Source organism: Thrips palmi, unplaced genomic scaffold (assembly GCF_012932325.1).
Source record: "Thrips palmi isolate BJ-2018 unplaced genomic scaffold, TpBJ-2018v1 HiC_scaffold_2, whole genome shotgun sequence".
Taxonomy (NCBI): Eukaryota; Metazoa; Arthropoda; class Insecta; order Thysanoptera; family Thripidae; genus Thrips; species Thrips palmi.
The window spans coordinates 9,423,758-9,440,877 of record NW_023144629.1 but is presented as its reverse complement, the minus strand read 5'-3'; the positions used below and the strand labels follow the sequence as shown (position 1 = coordinate 9,440,877).

Below are 17,120 nucleotides of genomic sequence, written 5' to 3'. Positions count from 1 at the left end.
CCCATAAGCGGCAATGCTATTCTCGGCTACTTTTAATCGCGTATTAACACTGATTTTGCCCGGTGACCGGGTTTGAAACTTTGCAGGCGATTAAGTCACTATCTTAGGAGCCTACTCTCAAATTTTCAACTCTTTGCGTTTACAATAGCGTGGTCGCTCGAACTACCTTAAGCCCAAAACGCGCGCAGAGGTGGCAATGGCCCGCCTGGGCCCCAAAAGTCGAGCGTTTGGCCAGCGTCTGGCCTAAAATGAGCGTATGGGCGAGGAAAATGTTCTGGACCATACGCACGGCCGAAAAATTGTTCTGGGCCATACGGCGTATGGCCGCGTATGGCCTCCAGTGCACCGCTGCATCCACGCCCCCGTGTAGGCCGGCATCTTCTCTTCTTGAAGCTGAATGAGCGCCAACCCCTCGGCCAGCCCTCATCCTTGCCATGGAGCGTAGGAATCACACACACACACACACACACACACACACACACACACACCACTCACACACAACGCACACACGCACGCTCGCGCTCAGACTGACTTTTGCCAAAAATCCAGGCTTTTTTTGGGAAAAGTCCGGCTCTTAATGCCACTTCGTCCCCTTAAAAGAACACTTCTGGCGTCCCTGTTCGAGAAGAAGATGCGAGGAAATGAAACTGCCGAGCCCACACTGTGGGCCACACAGCACACAGCAGCCGAGGAGGCTGATTCCGAGAGTCGTCGCTCTGTCTCTCTCGCACCTAAAGGGGACGCCCCACAGTGGGCCAGAAGACCGATGGAGGCGGCCAAAACTCTAGACGCGTTTTGAGCTCCAGAGTCGCTAAGCGGGACTCGAACCGAACGTGTGACCCCACCAATGGATTCCTCGTTCGGAGAGCAGTTCATTGGTGGGGTCACTCGTTCGGTTCGAGTCCTATTTAGCGACTCAGGGGCTCAAAACGCGTCTAGAGTTTTGGCCGCCTCCACCGGTCTTCTGGCCCACTGTGGGACGCCCCATGAGTGCGATAGAGACGGAGCGACGGAAACGACCCTCAGTCTGCGGGGGAATGCCAGTTCGGCACCTCGCGGCGCTTGGCTGCGCTTGACACTCTTCGATGCGGCCACTGCGAGGCGCCGGCTGCAGCCTGCTCTGTAAAAAGAGAGAAAGGCTTTCGCCTTATCGACGGTGTGGGCGCGCCGACCACCGGGGGACCAGGGCGGGGCGAACGCAAGCAAAAGGCGAGCCCAGCCGCGGGTCTCTCCCGGCGAGGGGGCACCGCTTTCACACTGGATAAGGTGGTCTAAAAGTGTACCGCCAGTATTTTCGTGTCGCGTCCCCGTCGACGATGAAAATAACGAGAGATTGGTTTTACTTGGGCAGGGCTTCGCCGAGGCTTCGCTGGCTTCGCCTTCGGCGTCTTCCGGGCCGCGAGACCTTGGCCTTGATTGCGTGCTTATCGAATGCTTGTTGTTGGTCCTCTTCCCCCTCCCCTACCACCGCCTCCGCCCAGGCTCACCCCCTCGACTGCCCTACTTTTAGAGCGTCTCACTTTCACGCCACATTTTGTTTACTCTCATTTTCGATCTCGGATCCACAGCGTGTTGTCCACCGGAAACGGGGACAAGGAAAAAAGGGGGAGGGGGTCAAATTTCACTCCGGCGGACTTTGTAGTCATTGCTGGGTCGCGTCTAAATGGAGCCACGTGCGCAAATGGCGGTGGCCGCGGAGCGTGGTCCCGAAGCGTCGCGAAGGCTCGGCCACGACGCCACCCCGTGGCTGTGTGACGTGGTTCCGGACGGCGCCGTCGGCGCTGCTCAGTGGGCCAGAGTACCAGTGGAGGCGGCCGAAACACCTAGACGTGTTGGGCTCCGGAGTCGCTAAACAGGACTCGAACCGAACGTGTGACTCCACCAATGGATTCCCCGTTCGGAGAGCAATCCATTGGTGGGGTCACACGCTCGGTGCGAGTCCCATTTAGCGACTCTGGAGCTCAAAACGCGTCTAGAGTTTCGGCCGCCTCCACCGGTCTTCTGGCACACCCACTGTGCGGCGGCGCGCCGCGGCGGAGCGCCTGCGAAGTCGGAGGTAGGCAACACTCCAGCACCGGTGCGCGGCGGGCCGGGGCTGACGTGCCTCCTACCATTACCACTAAGGGCTAGACCACACATGATCGTATGCCTTTTCGGGCCCGACACATGCTCGCCTGCACTGCAAAACGAGACAAGGCCGTCCTCCAGGCTGACGGCCGCCAGGTTCCCGACTCTTACTTTTCGATCTCGCGCAACCAGCGCAAAGTCCCCCTGAAAGAAGCAGAAGGAAATCGGGAAAGAAAACTCCCCCAATGAACCTTTCCGCTGACGCCGCGGTGCGAGTGCATGGGCCGCCGGCGTGTCGGGGTGCGCCTCGGCCTGGGCCTGGGCCGGCTTGTCATCGCCCAGGAATGCAGCGAGAATCCGCCAGCATCGTCGGCCACCTCCCGCGGACATCGCGCCGAATGCACGCCAACGGCACGGGACGGTGCTCTCGGGGTGTACGCCGGACCCGCCGCCGCCCCGCCCCACGCCGCCGGGCCGCCACCGAGGCGCCCCGATCATCTCACGTGGACCCGGCGTGGCGAGGGCGGGGCACGGCGGGGCGGGGTGGGCGGGGCGTACGCCAGCATAAAGGCATGGCGATGGCGGCGACGGCCAGTGTGTGCGCGGAGGGCTCCTAAACAACCTGCAGCAGCAGACCCGCTTCTCTCTCCCTCCCCACGTGGTGTGCGCGGTGCAGTCTCGCCAACCTACCTACATGTGCAGCGGAAGCAGTCCAGTCATGGCAGCCAACTTTACGAACGTTGAGGTGAGTCACTGTTCATGTTCCACGGAATTTTTTCCGGATCTTGGTGTGAAAGAGGGGAAGCCCCAACCAGAAAACAGAAATAGGTGAAAAAGACTTTGGAATCGTATCTTTGCTTTTGGAATTTTAAAGTACCGCGTCGCAATATTCATGAGGGCGGTGTTGATTTTCGCATTAAAATATTCAAATTTTAATTTCGAAATTTACTATGCACTGGGATTGCAGCACATCCTGGTGCCTCTTCTGTTGAAAGTGGAAATCTCTATCGTACAAAAATAAGGTTCGCAGGGATAGCTATATGTGGCACACAGTGCAGTTTAAGCCCGCCTCCCCAATTTCAGTGTTTTTCTGTGTTTTCACGAACAAACAAGATTCCTTGAGCTAACGAAATCGCAGCCAAAGATACCATTGTAATACGATGACCCTGGGGTTGGCATTTTTCTACATTAGTCAGGATTACAGCCCTCCCTATTCGTTTGCGTCCAAGTCGGTTTCGGAAACTTACAACAGAAATTTTCAAGGGGATGTTTTGTAAAAAAAAGTGCGGTAATGTTTTTGGCTATTTTTGAATAAAATTAGCACAAAGATGGGTCCAGCCATGCGACGGGCGCAACAATTTTAATCCAGCAAGAAGTATTGTCGGGGAGTTTAGTGAGTACGTGACTCCTGGCGCGCATAGTACTACTGCCGGCCGCGTTTCTGGACAGCCCCGAGTTGGCCCCAAGGGCTCATCTCAAAATCACAACCCTGTCCCCCCCCTCCCCCTTTCGAGGTGCACAGACTTGCTGTTTTTGCTCTTTTCCAACGGTTTCTTGTTTTGACTCCGATGCACCCCCTTCCACCGGGATGTCATCGGACTGCGTTGTAAACAAGAGTTTAACTAGATTGTCTGCCGGCGCCGCGCCTTGGCCGCCTCGTCGTGACCTCCTTCTGCATTCTTCAGAGACAAACACTTTCGATTATGCGTCGACCCGCGAACCCTGCCAACCCCCTCAAATTTTCTAATCAATTCGATAAAATTCAATCAGCGCGTTCCACCGATTTTTATTCTTCAACCTACTCGCGATGGCCTTTGGGTTTTCAAAAATATCCAGCGATTCGGAATGCCAAACGGGGCGAATTATCGTGAAGGTGACTTTCTAGACTATCTCGGCTACCGTGACTCGTCTTCTGGGGCGGTGCGGGGCGCGGCTCCCCCAGTGCGCTGCGTGCTGCGATGCAAATTGGAAAAGAGAGAGAGAGAGGGAGAGAGAGAGAGAGAGAGAGAGAGAGAGAGAGAGAGAGAGAGAGAGAGAGAGAGAGAGAGAGAGAGAGAGAGAGAGAGAGAAGATGAACCCGAACAGAGAGGCACTTCGCAGTGAGGAAATGAAATGTAGCATCATCTTTCGCGGGGGTCGCGGTGGGTCACTATCCGTTGCAGCGGCAGCAAAAAATAAAAAAATAAAAACTTTAAAAATAAATGGCACTGCGATATTGCAATTCACGGCGTGAAAATGTGCTGTGCATGTGTCCGGGGTCCGCGTGGTGTGTGGTGGTAGTGGCACCGTAGTGCGGGGGCTGCATGCGTGGGGATGGCCGGGCTGGCCGGACTGGCGCCCCTCCCCTTCCCCCTCCCCCTTCGCTAGGGAGACGTCTCAACGGCCCGCGCCACCGCTCCGAGACCCTCGCCACGCCGCCGGTGGTATCTGTCGAGACACTCCCCGCGCTTGTAATTGAATTGAATTGCAATATACATCGTGCTGTCCCCACTGAATTGATTGAATAGCGGCGATAACACACACTCACGCGCCTCGCGGCCAGGGCAGGGGGTGGAGGGCAAAAAGGGGGGAGGGGGCACCCGGTCCCTGCCACTACCGGGTGCTACCTCGTGAGGGTGCGCGAAACAATGCGGAAAGAGCGGGCCGCAGCGCAGGGCGCAACACCCATGAAGAAAGAAAAACTTTCTAAAAAATAAAAATAAGGGAACAACAAAAAAGTTACAACGATGATGGCCTGCTGGCCTCGCGGGATCACGTAACACACAGTGGCCTGGCCAGAGTACAAATCGATAGTATCGCGGCATGGAATCGAAGAATCGAAGCTAATAAAAGGCTGCAAACAACGGAGGCGGCGGAGAGGACGGTCTTGGCGGAGCGTGTGCCCTGGGCGGCTAGGCCCGAGATGGAGAAGCTCCCGGGCCAGGACAGACTCATTCCGAGAGTTGTTTTCGTCTCTCTGTCTGTCTCGCACTCATGGGGCGTCCTGTATTGGTGCAAGAGAGACAGAGCGACGAATACGACTCTCGGAATCAGTCTGCAGGCGCTCGACGAGGACGCGGAAGGAGAGTACTTTGTACAAGAGGTCGAGTGGGTACAGGACGTTGAGTAAGGTGCAGGTGGACGAGTGGGTGCAGGACATTGAGTAGGTGCAGGACATTGAGTAGGTGCAGGAGGTCGAGTGGGTGCAAGACGTTGAGTAGGTGCAGGAGGTCGAGTGGGCGCAGGACATTGCGTAAGTGCAGGTGGTCGAGTGGGTGCAGGACATTGAGAAAGAGCAGGTGGTCGAGTAGGTGCAGGTTGTCGGTTGGGTACAGGAGGTCAAGTGGGTGCAGGGACTCAAGTAGAGGTACTTCAACTGCAGCCAGCCAACCCAGCCAACCAGCAGGTCAGGGTGCCTGGAAACAAAGCCACCAGATGGCGGAGGGACTTTGAGCTGCGAGACTTGTTCTATTTCCCAACAACGCCCTCCAAAAAATAAGAGCAAAAAGTGACGTGACTCAGATTGGCGGGAGATTGGCGGGCTCGCTTTCATGTCAGCTGCTCTGCCGGCTCTCGTCGCTCCGTCTCTCTCGCACCTACACGAGACGCCCCACGAGTGCGAGAGAGACAGAGCGATGAGTCTGCTGCTGCCGGCTCCGCCAATTGGACACGCTTCCACGCCTCCGCGCGATACCGCACGTCCACTTTGACGGCGGCCTTAACCCTTTCCCGCCAAGGACCCGCATCGTCCCGCCTCGTCCCGAGGGCGGCACTCGGCAACAGTGTCGCGGCCGCGTGGCCGAGGCGCCAGGCCAAGGCGCCACACAGTGGGCCAGAAGACCGATGGAGGCGGCCAAAACTCTGGACGCGTTTTGAGCTCCAGAGTCCCTAAATGGGACTCGAACCGAACGTGTGACCCCACCAATGGATTACTCTCCGGACGAGGAATCCATTGGTGGGGTCACACGTTCGATTCGAGGCCTGTTTAGCAGCTCTGGAGCTCAAAACGCATCTAGAGTTTTGGCCGCCTCCACCGGTCTTCTGGCCCACTGTGCGCCAGGCCGGCCAGGCCAGAGCGCCGATGCGCCAAGGCGTGCACCGAGGCTAGCAAAGGCGTGCGCCGAGGCTAGCAAAGGCGTGCGCCGATGCGCCAAGGCGTGCGCCGAGGCTAGCAAAGGCGTGCGAGGCGCAAGGCGTGCGCCGAGGCTAGCAAAGGCGTGCGCCGAGGCTAGCAAAGGCGTGCGCCGAGGCTAGCAAAGGCGTGCGCCGAGGCTAGCAAAGGCGTGCGCCGAGGCTAGCAAAGGCGTGCGCCGAGGCTAGCAAAGGCGTGCGCCGAGGCTAGCAAAGGCGTGCGCCGAGGCTAGCAAAGGCGTGCGCCGAGGCTAGCAAAGGCGTGCGCCGAGGCTAGCAAAGGCGTGCGCCGAGGCTAGCAAAGGCGTGCGCCGAGGCTAGCAAAGGCGTGCGCCGAGGCTAGCAAAGGCGTGCGCCGAGGCTAGCAAAGGCGTGCGCCGAGGCTAGCAAAGGCGTGCGCACCGTATCTAGGGGAACTCTGGGCGCCCGGGAGCCGGCCAGTGACGAAAGTGAGAGAAAAAAGAAAAAGGATTTCACTTTATCATCGTTCACGTGCCAAACCGCATTCCTGTTTCCTCGGCGGGTCAAACCGGGGCAAACCGATCGGCATGGCTGTACTCTTGTAGTAACGTGGTTGTTTGTGTTGTTGTTGTTGCAGCGCGTGGTGGCGGTGGTCGTGGTGCTGGTGGGGTGCCTGCTGTGCTTGCAGCAGGGCGCGCTCGCCGCGCCTCCCTACGAGTTCCTGCAACCCGCCGACAAGCCCCCCACCGTGTTCGCCGCCGACAACGCTTGCTATCACGACGTGAGTGTCCCCCGTCCCCGATTCGCGGGTTCGATCCCCAGCCCCGCCGCCGTCCGGTTTCTCACTGACGTTGTTTCCCGCCCCGCAGGCCGAGGTGGAGACGCTGTGCCAGCGCTGCGCCAAGACCACCAAGTCGCCGGTGGTGTTCCCGATGTGCTGCAACGACAAGGAGGAGGCGCGCGAGTGGTGCAAGCGGTACTTGGAGTTCGGCGTCGGGGCGCCCGCCACGAGCTGAGCACGCTGAGCAGCAAGCTGGCGGCCTCCTCGACTTCCAGCCCCGCCTCCAGCCTCGCCTCCGTCCAGGGCGACCCGCTCGGCCCACCCCTCCGTCCCGAGAATGCCGTCCTCCAGTCGCCTCACCTGTTTGCACCTCACCGCGCCTCTCATCGGCCAGCTCGGCCGCCCGGCGCCGCGCCCCGGAGGTCCTCGCGAAGGCCCTCGCCAAGAACGCGCCCCCTCGCAGTGCGACGGGGCGCACGTCACAGTCTGGGCCTCGTCCAAGCCGGGCGGCAGAGCGCCGCAGAGCGCTCGTCCCATCGGTGTTCGAAGCATTCGAGAAAATAGTATTGTCGCACTCTTTGCTCTGTCACTTACGTCATTGTTAGGGTTAGTTTTATTTATGAAATGGGCCGCGCCCGCGGCGGCTGCCTCCGGACTCTGCTTTTGTCGCTCTGTCTCTCTCGCAAGCATGGCACGCTCCATAGGAGTGCGAGAGAGGCAGAGCGAAGGAGCGCTGCTCGGAGCCAGACTGCTGGGGCTTGCGTTCCTAGTCAGGGGATTCTTCTGTGATAATAACCAATTCGCTAGATCGTGCAACCACAACAAGCTCTCGTCCATGTCCAAAGGTCCACAGAGACCGGTTGCCTCACGGAGGCCAACAAAAGCACACCAGCCCACCGCATTATCCGGTAGGAGAACTAGTCAAATAGTGTGTGGTCCTCCTGTTTCGTTCTAACGGATATATTTTTTTTAGTTACTTCGTTTGAATGTCGCGTCCTTTTGCCTTCTGCACTTTGTAACTTAGATTTCAGTTTTTGTTTCTAGAGTTTCTGATCTTTGATTCCCTTTTTGCTCGCGTTTCGTGTCCTTTATAGCATGTAGCAATCTGTGACCGCCTTCCTCTGTCTTCGATACCACAACCTCATTCGAATCATACTTGTCAAGCTGTCTTTTTATGTGTCCCATTATTGTCACGCTGTCTGTTTAAATGTCCTCGCGAATTCCCAGAAGCAATTAAAGCCATAAATGCAATAATTGCTGAGCTCTAAGTACGATATCTGGGTGCCGAAGTTCGGCGAGTGGGTTCATCTAATTTATTTAATACGAATCGGGCGCGTTCGTAACCTTTATTTTTATTTTTTTTAATATAAAGGAAAGGGTGGGTTGGAACCGACTCCTTCCTTACGCGCCTGGTGATAATGGCTGTGCAGCAATAAATAAGTGACACTTCTTTTATTTAATTGCAAGGTAATTGCATGAACTGTTTTTCGACAGGCAGATTTGGCTCCCATCATCTGTTCTTTTGTTCAAATAATGATGTCAATTTGGTCTGAAAAATGTCAGTTTTCATATCAGTGAAACCGTCCATCTTAAGTCTTTTTATGACTCCTTAAGAAGTATTTTGTTACACCAGCTTACATGGGAAATTGTGAATGCAAGTGCTGGCTGTAAATCAAAATATTGTGATGAATAAAAAAAATATTTAATGTGATATAAGTAGCTCCTCGTTTCGTTTTTCCATTCCAACCTCAAATTCCACGGCGCGTGTCTCTCCAACGCTCAAGTAAATCGGTGGGTACGCAAGGTAAAACAAATTAATTCGACACCTCCTAGGAACAAGCGGCTATCTTCCAGGAGCTTCCAGACACTCGGCTATCTCTCAGTAGCTTCCAGACACTCGGCTATCTTTCAATAGCGTCCAGACACTCGGCTATCTTCCTGAGCGCTTCGGAGACTCGGCTAACTGACTTCTGCGGAGAGGTTAGGGTTGTCCTTTCGATAGCGTTTTTCTTTGTTACACTTATCAAGACATGCTCACGCCATGATTTAAATCTACTCTGACAAACTTTTGACACATTTTGGTTAGGTCCCGGTGAGGGCATTTCAACTGGTTTAAAATATATACGCACCCAAACTCGGGAAGTGGGAAAAGCAGTTAGCCGAGTCTCCGAAGCGCTCAGAAAGATAGCCGAGTGTCTGGACGCTATTGGAAGATAGCCGAGTGTCTGAAAGCTACTGCGAGATAGCCGAGTGTCTGGAAGCTCTCGGAAGATAGCCGCTTGTTCCTAGGAGGTGTCGAATTTACACTTGACTAAATTTTATGATCTGAATGCGTTTTAGTATTCAATCGAAAATGGATACTCGGGATGACCAAGACCTCTGCAAAAATAAAGGACAAAAAAAGAGGTGAGTGGGTTAACTTAGAGGGAAATATAGTCCCGCGAAACAGGGCGGACTTACTCTTTGAAGAGACAGATGCGCCTATCCTTGTTCAGGGCGTTCAAGGTCTCCATGTCGTCTCCGTTCAGCTCGAAGTCGAAGATTTCAAAGTTTTGCTGGATGCGAGACTTGGTCACGGACTTGGGGATGGGGATGGCGTTGATTTGAATCTATAGGGCGAGAGACACGGGAGCATGAACTCACGACTCAAAGCGTGATCCCCATAAACAAATGAGGGAGCAGTGGCGTGCGCAAGGGGGTGTGTGTGTGTCACGACCCCGACCCCCCCCCCCCTTTTGGCCTCTAGACAGCCGCCTGGAAGGTAGGCAAATTGCGTCACTTTCCCCTGTAAGTAGGCAAAAAGCATGGCCTGACCCCTCCCTTTCAAAATTTCTGCGCACGCCACTGTGAGGGAGAAAATGGTTTCGACACTGACCAGGAAGCGGAGCACCACCTGCCCGGGGGTCTTGCCGTGCTTGCGCGCGACCGCCGCGATGGCGGGGTCGTCCAGGATGCGGTCCACCCTGCCGCCGCTCCAGGGCGACTCCGGCGAGCCGAAGGGGCTGTAGGCGACGACCCGCACGCCGTGCTGCGCGCACAGCCCGATCAGCTTGCTCTGGTTGAAGTGCGGGTGGCACTCCACCTGCCGAACGGAGGAAGCGGTCCGTGTAAGTCGGCCGCACAGTGTGGGCACCACAGTCGAAAGGGTTGCCAACCTCAGCCTGCGCCTACTAGGCGACTTCTCGATGGCGACGCCAAGCTACTGCCTCGCAGACAGGCTGGGGTTGGCAACCCTTTCGACTCACTTCACTGCTGCTTCGCGGGAATCGTTATACACCACTGTGGACGCGGCGCCCGCCTCAGCGTCTCTCAGGCCTGCCCGCCCGCGCTGCACGGGATAGGCAGCCCACCCGACGCAGCTCACCCAGGACGAGGCAGATGGGAAGCCTACCCGACAGGCGCGGGCCCTCGTCTCTCTCTCTCTCTTTCTCTCTCTCTCTCTCTCTCTCTCTCTCTCTCTCTCTCTCTCTCTCTCTCTCTCTCTCTCTCTCTCTCTCTCTCTCTCTGTCTGTCTCACTCGCTCGGGCGCGGGCCTACCTGGTTGACGACGGGCTTGATGGCGCACTGGTCCAGCACGCGCTCCAGCTGCGCCGAGTTGAAGTTGGACACGCCGATGGAGCGCACCAGGCCCTTGCGCACCAGCTCCTCCATGGCGCGGTAGGTGTCCATGATGTCCACGTCGCTGAACACCACCTTGCCGTCCGCGTCCGTGGGCACGTAGTCGGGGCCCTCCTTGAAGGCCGTGGGCCAGTGCATCAGGTACAGGTCCACGTAGTCCAGGCCCAGGTTGGCGAGCGACTGGCGGCACGTCGGCTCAACCAGGTCCGGCCGGTGCGCATTGTTCCAGAGCTGCGGCAACCAGCGTGCTTCGTCACCACGACGCACAGTGGGCCAGAAGACCGGCGGAGGCGGCCAAAATTCTAGACGCGTTTTGAGCTGCAGAGTCGCTGAATGGGACTCGAACCGAACGTGTGACCCCATCAATGGATTGCTCTCCGAACGACGAATCCAGTGGTGGGGTCACACGTTCGGTTCGAGATCTTCCGTCCCACTCTGCGCTTCGCGTTGCAGTCTTCGCGATGTCTCACTAACCCCACTACACCTCGGCCCGGCCCGGCCTGGCCTTTTAGCTCGTCTCCGACGGTCTGCTCAGCATGCTCCGACAGGACAGTGATAATTAAGCTACTGCCTGACGAGTCCCAAAATTTCGCCCATATGCACGGTGCAGATGAAGTTGACCTCAGCAATGACCGCAGTAACTATCAGATAAGTCGGAGCTCTAGCAGTGAGTGCTATCGGTCAAAAAGATAAGCCGATCCAGGGAAGACGTTTGAAGCGTTTCGTTATCTCTCTCTCTCTCTCTCTCTCTCTCTCTCTCTCTCTCTCCCCCACGCACCTTGGTGCAGACGAACACGTCCTCGCGCTTGACCACGCCCTGGGCGATCTTGGTGCGGATGGCGCGGCCGACCTCCGCCTCGCTGTCGTACAGCAGGGCGGTGTCGATGTGGCGGTAGCCGACGTCCAGCGCGTCCAGCACGGCCTGCTCCACCTCCCCGACGCCCTGCGCAACAAGGGGGCCTCGGCGGTCGTGTTTGGGATCGGCGAAGGGGCGTGGCACAGTGGGCCAGAAGGCCGGTGGAGGCGGACAAAACTCCAGACGCGTTTTGAGCTCCAGAGTCGCTAAGCAGGACTCGAACCGAACGTGTGACCCCATCAATGGATTCCTCGTCCGGAGACCAATCTGGCGGGGTCGCACGTTCGGTTCGAGTCCCTTTTAGCGACTCTGGAGCTCGAAACGTGTCTAGAGTTTTGGCCGCCTCCACCGGCCTTCTGGCCCACTGTGCGTGGCGGAACGACACGAAGAAGGTCACTTACGGCCTGCGCGTCCTCGCCGTTACTCGGTCCCCGAACGTGGACCCCAAATGGGATTTCCTCGTGGAGACCCGATCCTGTTTGGCGGGGCCCCGCACGTTCGGTTCAAAAAGGTCCCTTTTTAAAGCGATTCTGCGAGCTCTTAAACGTGGTCTAGAGTTTTGGCCGCCTACCTGTTCTGCCCACTTCTGCGTGGACCTGAAGACACGAAGTCAGGTCACTTACGGCCTGCGGAGTACTGTGCCCGTTACAGAATCCCCTGTAAGGGGACACGGAGAATATTGTGAGGGGCCCTCGGGTGGATTAAGCGTTTACGCATTTTCCGAGCTTGGGCCGCAGCGGGGCGGAGGGTCAGGTCAGCCAATGTCACGACAGATCGAGTGTGCATGGGCATACGTAACAATATTGACATGCACACACACTTAGCCCAAGCAGCAGCTTGGAAGGACAAGCTCGGCGCCAGGCAGGCAGGCCTAGGGTGGCCCACGCGAAAAAAAAAGTTTCAAAATCGAGAAGCGCCGCACGGAATCTTAAAGTTCGGCCCAAAATAAAATTTTTCCGCATTTTTTCGATTTTTTTGGAGCATTTTTAGGGGTCGCGCAACGCGCTCAAAGTTTTTAGAAAAATAATGAATTTTAGTGAATAATATTTTTTGGTGCTGTAATTCGAGTTTTGGTCGTAAAGAGAAAAGCGAAACGCCGAATTGTTTGTATTGATGCCTAGAATAAGTTAAAAAATCCTAGGAGTCACGAAGTCAATTTGATTATTGTGTAAGAGTGTGGAGAAAGAAAAGAAGTGGTGTTGTGAAGTTGTGGCTCAGGGGACTACCAATGGCAGTGGCAGTGGTACCAATGTGGTCGATGTGCCATCCGTCGAAATTTAAACTTGACAATAAATAGAAATCAAAATGCTGGTAAATTCAAAAAATTCCAATGCTAATGTATTCCGCAGTGTTCTGACAATGGAACATCTTTGAAGTCCATGTTCTTAGCAGAAAGAAGTCAGTAAATTAATTTTCTCGGGTTGGCAACTATTTTCTCGGCGTCTGCGCCCTTGCGAAAATCGCGAAGCTGAAAGCGCCAGCAGTCGCGCATTAAAACTGCCCCTCCATTGTTGTGGACGTTGAATTGTTTGGCTTGTTTCAAAAGGCTATGGTTCTCTAGTCATGTTTTCTTCAATTCTGTGTAATAGTTCTCCCTTACAACGTATCAACACCACGACGGTTGGTTTGACAAACTTCATAAACTCGGGAGGGATGGTTTCGAAACGCGGGTGAGTCTTGTTCGAGGAACATGAGCACTGCAAGTCGCGAGGTGGAGCGAAGTGGTCCTAGTGCTAACTGAATCACAACAACAACACTGCGCATGTCCAAAAACACTCCAATCAAGAAGTATTATTGGATAGTTCTACCCGAAAAACTGCGTTCGAACCGGCACCAATTCTATTGTTGCATCTTGTCTACCTGCAGTCAAAGAAATTTTTCATTTCGAACGTTGCTTTTTCAGCTTTTGGAGTAAGCTGTACAGACCCAAAAAGAAGCTCGGCTATTGGTCCGCCCCGGCTCGGCTCCCCCCACTCCCTTTTTTTTCCTTTGACGAGTCGAGTTTTGCCATGGAAACGGCGATTTTGACAGCAAATTTCTCAAAATTGGCCACCAAATTTTTGACCAGATTTCAACATCAGAATCAGCGTTCAAAGTTCTACTAGTCTGCAAAATCTCATTAAAATCGTATAGAAAACTTCCGAAATGCATAAAGGGCCACACAAATCAAATCTCGAGCCGGCTGAGTCCTGGGTATACTATAAGGCTACTTCGTGCCTAAAAATACTGCATACCGAATATGCACATGGCCTACTTTCCAGGGGCCAAAAGCTGCAAAAAAATAGGGGGAAAATGCCGTATTTTCATCTTTGTAGGCAGATTTGACAACTTTCCCGCCGTCGGATCGTCTTCTCCTATGCGCCAATCGATTCCTCACACTGAGAGGACCCCTAGAAACACCTTGGACTATGCAAGTAAACGACTGCCTATTTTCTAGGGGCGATCAATTTAAAGAAACGTTCGAACTTTGTGCCTTTTTTCACCTTAAAGGGCCAGTTTGACACCTTTCTGGGCGTCCTATCGTCTTGCTCTGTGCGCCAATCAACTCCCCATGATGCGATAACCCCTAGAAACAACTTGGACGATGCGAGTAAACGAGTTCCTATGTTTCAGGGGTGAACAATTTAAAGAAACGTTCGAAATTAGCGTTTTTTTCACCTTTTGGGGTCAGTTTGACACCTTTCTAGGCGTCCTATCGTCTTGTTCTATCCGCCAATCGATTCTTCATGATGAGAGAACCCCTAGAAACACCTTGGACGATGGGAGGAAACGGTTAATACCTGATTGGCGGTGATCAGATGGCGGTTAAGGCTGCAAATTGTGCGAAACCGGCCAAAACGGCTTAAAAAGAGGTCCCTTTCATGCTTTTCTTGATTTGATGGCACCCGACAGGTAGCCAATCCTCAACCCATTGTATCAAAGTTGTGTTCCAGGGTTCTCTCATCATGGGGAATCGATTGGCGCATAGCACAAGGCGCTAGGACGGCTAGCAAGGTGTCAAACTAACCCCAAAAGGTGAAAAAAAGGCTAATTTCGAACGTTTCTTTAAATTGTTCATCCCTGAAACATAGGAACTCGTTTACTCGCATCGTCCAAGTTGTTTCTAGGGGTTATCGCATCATGGGGAGTCGATTGGCGCACAGAGCAAGACGATAGGACGCCCAGAAAGGTGTCAAACTGGCCCTTTAAGGTGAAAAAAGGCACAAAGTTCGAACGTTTCTTTAAATTGATCGCCCCTAGAAAATAGGCAGTCGTTTACTTGCATAGTCCAAGATGTTTCTAGGGGTCCTCATAGTGTGAGGAATCGATTGGCGCATAGGAGAAGACGATCCGACGGCGGGAAAGTTGTCAAATCTGCCTACAAAGATGAAAATACGGCATTTTCCCCCCTATTTTTTTGCAGCTTTTGGCCCCTGGAAAGTAGGCCATGTGCATATTCGGTATGCAGTAGTTTTTAACTTATTCTAGGCATCAATACGAACAATTCGGCGTTTCGCTTTTCTCTTTACGACCAAAACTCGAATTACAGCACCAAAAAATATTATTCACTAAAATTCATTATTTTTCTAAAAACTTTGAGCGCGTTGCGCGACCCCTAAAAATGCTCCAAAAAAATCGAAAAAAATGCGGAAAAATTTTATTTTGGGCCGAACTTTAAGATCCCGTGCGGCGCTCCTCGATTTTGAAACTTTTTTTTTCGCGTGGGCCACCCTAGGCAGGCCCAGGCCAGGCAGGTGCGAATCCAGGTGTGTGTGTGTGTGTGTGTGTGTGTGTGTGTGTGTGTGTGTGTGTGTGTGTGTGTGTGTGTGTGCAGCCGCGTCAAAGGTAGGCCGAGGTAGGCAGAAAGTCGCACTTGGCCAGTGGCAGTCGGCAACTGTTGCGGTTTTGAACTCGTCTCTGGATCCGCACCTGCAGGCAGTGCACAGTGGACCAGAAGACCGGTATGGAGGCGGCCAAAATTCTGGACGCGTTTTGAGCTCCAGAGTCTCTAAATGAGACTCGAACGGAACGTGTGACCCCACCTATGGATTGCTCTCCAGACGAGGAATCCATTGGTGGGGTCACACGGTCGGTTCGAGTCCTGTTTAGCGACTCTGGAGCTCAAAACGCTTCTTGAGTTTTGGCCGCCTCCAACGGTCTTCTGGCCCACTGTGCAGTGTGGCCCTAATAGAAAAGTGAAGTCCCTCTTGAGTCTTTTTTGCCAAGTCCCTCTGTAGTCCTTATTTGAAAACCCTCCGAAGTATCTAGATGGTGCATTTCAGGGATTAGGGATTTCGGGTGAAAAGGGATTTCAAAGGGACTTGAAATCCCTCCGAAGTCTCTTTTGGAGGCAATAGAAAAAGAGGCGGACGGAGTTGAACCATGGGTCTTCATCTTACTGACAGGAGACGTTATCCACTGCGCTGCCTGCTCTTCGTGGAGGGATCGGGTCAGCCTGCCTACCACTATCTGCCGGAGCCCAGTCAGGCGCAAGGCACTGTCCGTTGCAGTTTTGCGAGGTTGATGGTTGTACTAGGGGGTTTTAAGGGCAGATAAACGCAACGGTGCCCTCCGTTTTCTCCTCAAATGCATATTTACAAGAATAATACGATGATCAATATTCAAATTTGAATAAGACATTGCTTTTTATCATGATAACTTTGACAGTAGGTGACCAGTATTTGGTTTATTCCGATTTCGTTCATACAATGCACACAATCAACTTTACTGAATGAAACTCATTGTGAATTACGAATATGAGTCCATGCAAGTGTCTACACGCATGGTGTTGTGCATACATTTGTCAAAGTATTGAGAGGTCATACGCTTACTTTCAGGGACTTGCGAGAGATTTCACAGACCATCCTGCCAGATCAGGGACTTCGGAGGGACCTGGTCGGGGGAGGGACTTGACAGGGACTAAGTATGGACTTCAAATCTCCTGAAATCCCCGGTGGACTTTGGAGGAACAAAATAGGAGCCATCCAGGGACTTCGTTTTCTATTAGGGGGTGCCGCCTTGGCGTATACCTTGTACGTCCCCAGGCCGAGGACGGGGATGCGGGTGCCGTCGTTGAGCAGGGCGGTGGGCGCGAGTTTGGCGGTCGGCATGTTGTCGGCGCGGCGCAGCTTCTGCTAGTGCGCATCCTCTGGCCGCGGCGCCGCCGGCCCCCCGGCCTCGCCCACGCCGCTCACGCCATCGGCTCGGTGCGCGGCGCGGCGCGGCGCGGCGCTCGCGGCCCCGCGGCTCGCGGTGCGACGGCGCCCGCCCGATGCCCGCCCGATGCCCGACAGCCGCGCGCCGGGAAAAGCCGAGCCGAGCGCGGGCGCGCGGCCGAGCCGCGGGCTCACCGGCGCGCGCGGCCGCCGCGGCGAGCAGCGCCACGAGGAGGTGGACGCGCCGTGGACCCGCGTGCACGGCGCCGCGGTCTCGGCTCGCGGTGTCCCGGTGTCGTGGGGCCGGCGAGGCGTGGCAGGGCGAGGCGCCACGCCGCCCACCCGCGCGGCCGGTCGCTGCGGCCAGTGCCGCCACCTTGGCGGCGCCTCGCCGAAGCTCTGGCGGCGCGCTGGCACACTGCGCAAGGCGGGGCAAGGAGGGAAGTCCCAGTCCGGCGGGCCGGCGGTCCGTCTCCGCGGAGGCTGCGGCGCGCCGATACCGCTCCGCCAATCCCCCAATCCCACAGCGGCCGGCCAGGCTGCTCAAACCGAGAGTCGTTTTCGACGTCCTGTCTCCTCTCGCACTCATGGG

General features: G+C 55.1%; 2 protein-coding genes across 2 annotated transcripts; one reads left to right on the top strand and one right to left on the bottom strand.

Moving 5' to 3' along the window:
- The first annotated feature begins 2,671 nt into the window (after window positions 1-2,671).
- Window positions 2,672-8,638, top strand: LOC117647285. The gene is made up of 3 exons (XM_034388990.1): window positions 2,672-2,812; window positions 6,776-6,919; window positions 7,008-8,638. The coding sequence occupies exons 1-3, from the start codon at window positions 2,762-2,764 to the stop codon at window positions 7,152-7,154; spliced, it is 342 nt and encodes a 113-aa protein (XP_034244881.1). The 5' UTR covers window positions 2,672-2,761; the 3' UTR covers window positions 7,155-8,638.
- LOC117647499 (aldo-keto reductase family 1 member B1-like) lies at window positions 8,606-16,483 on the bottom strand. The gene is made up of 9 exons (XM_034389255.1): window positions 16,403-16,483; window positions 11,965-11,989; window positions 11,795-11,868; window positions 11,316-11,480; window positions 10,457-10,768; window positions 9,795-10,001; window positions 9,380-9,528; window positions 9,222-9,298; window positions 8,606-8,739 (listed from the first exon to the last, which is right to left on the bottom strand). The coding sequence occupies exons 1-8, from the start codon at window positions 16,481-16,483 to the stop codon at window positions 9,256-9,258; spliced, it is 1,056 nt and encodes a 351-aa protein (XP_034245146.1). The 3' UTR covers window positions 8,606-8,739; window positions 9,222-9,255.
- Window positions 16,484-17,120: the final 637 nt, after the last annotated feature.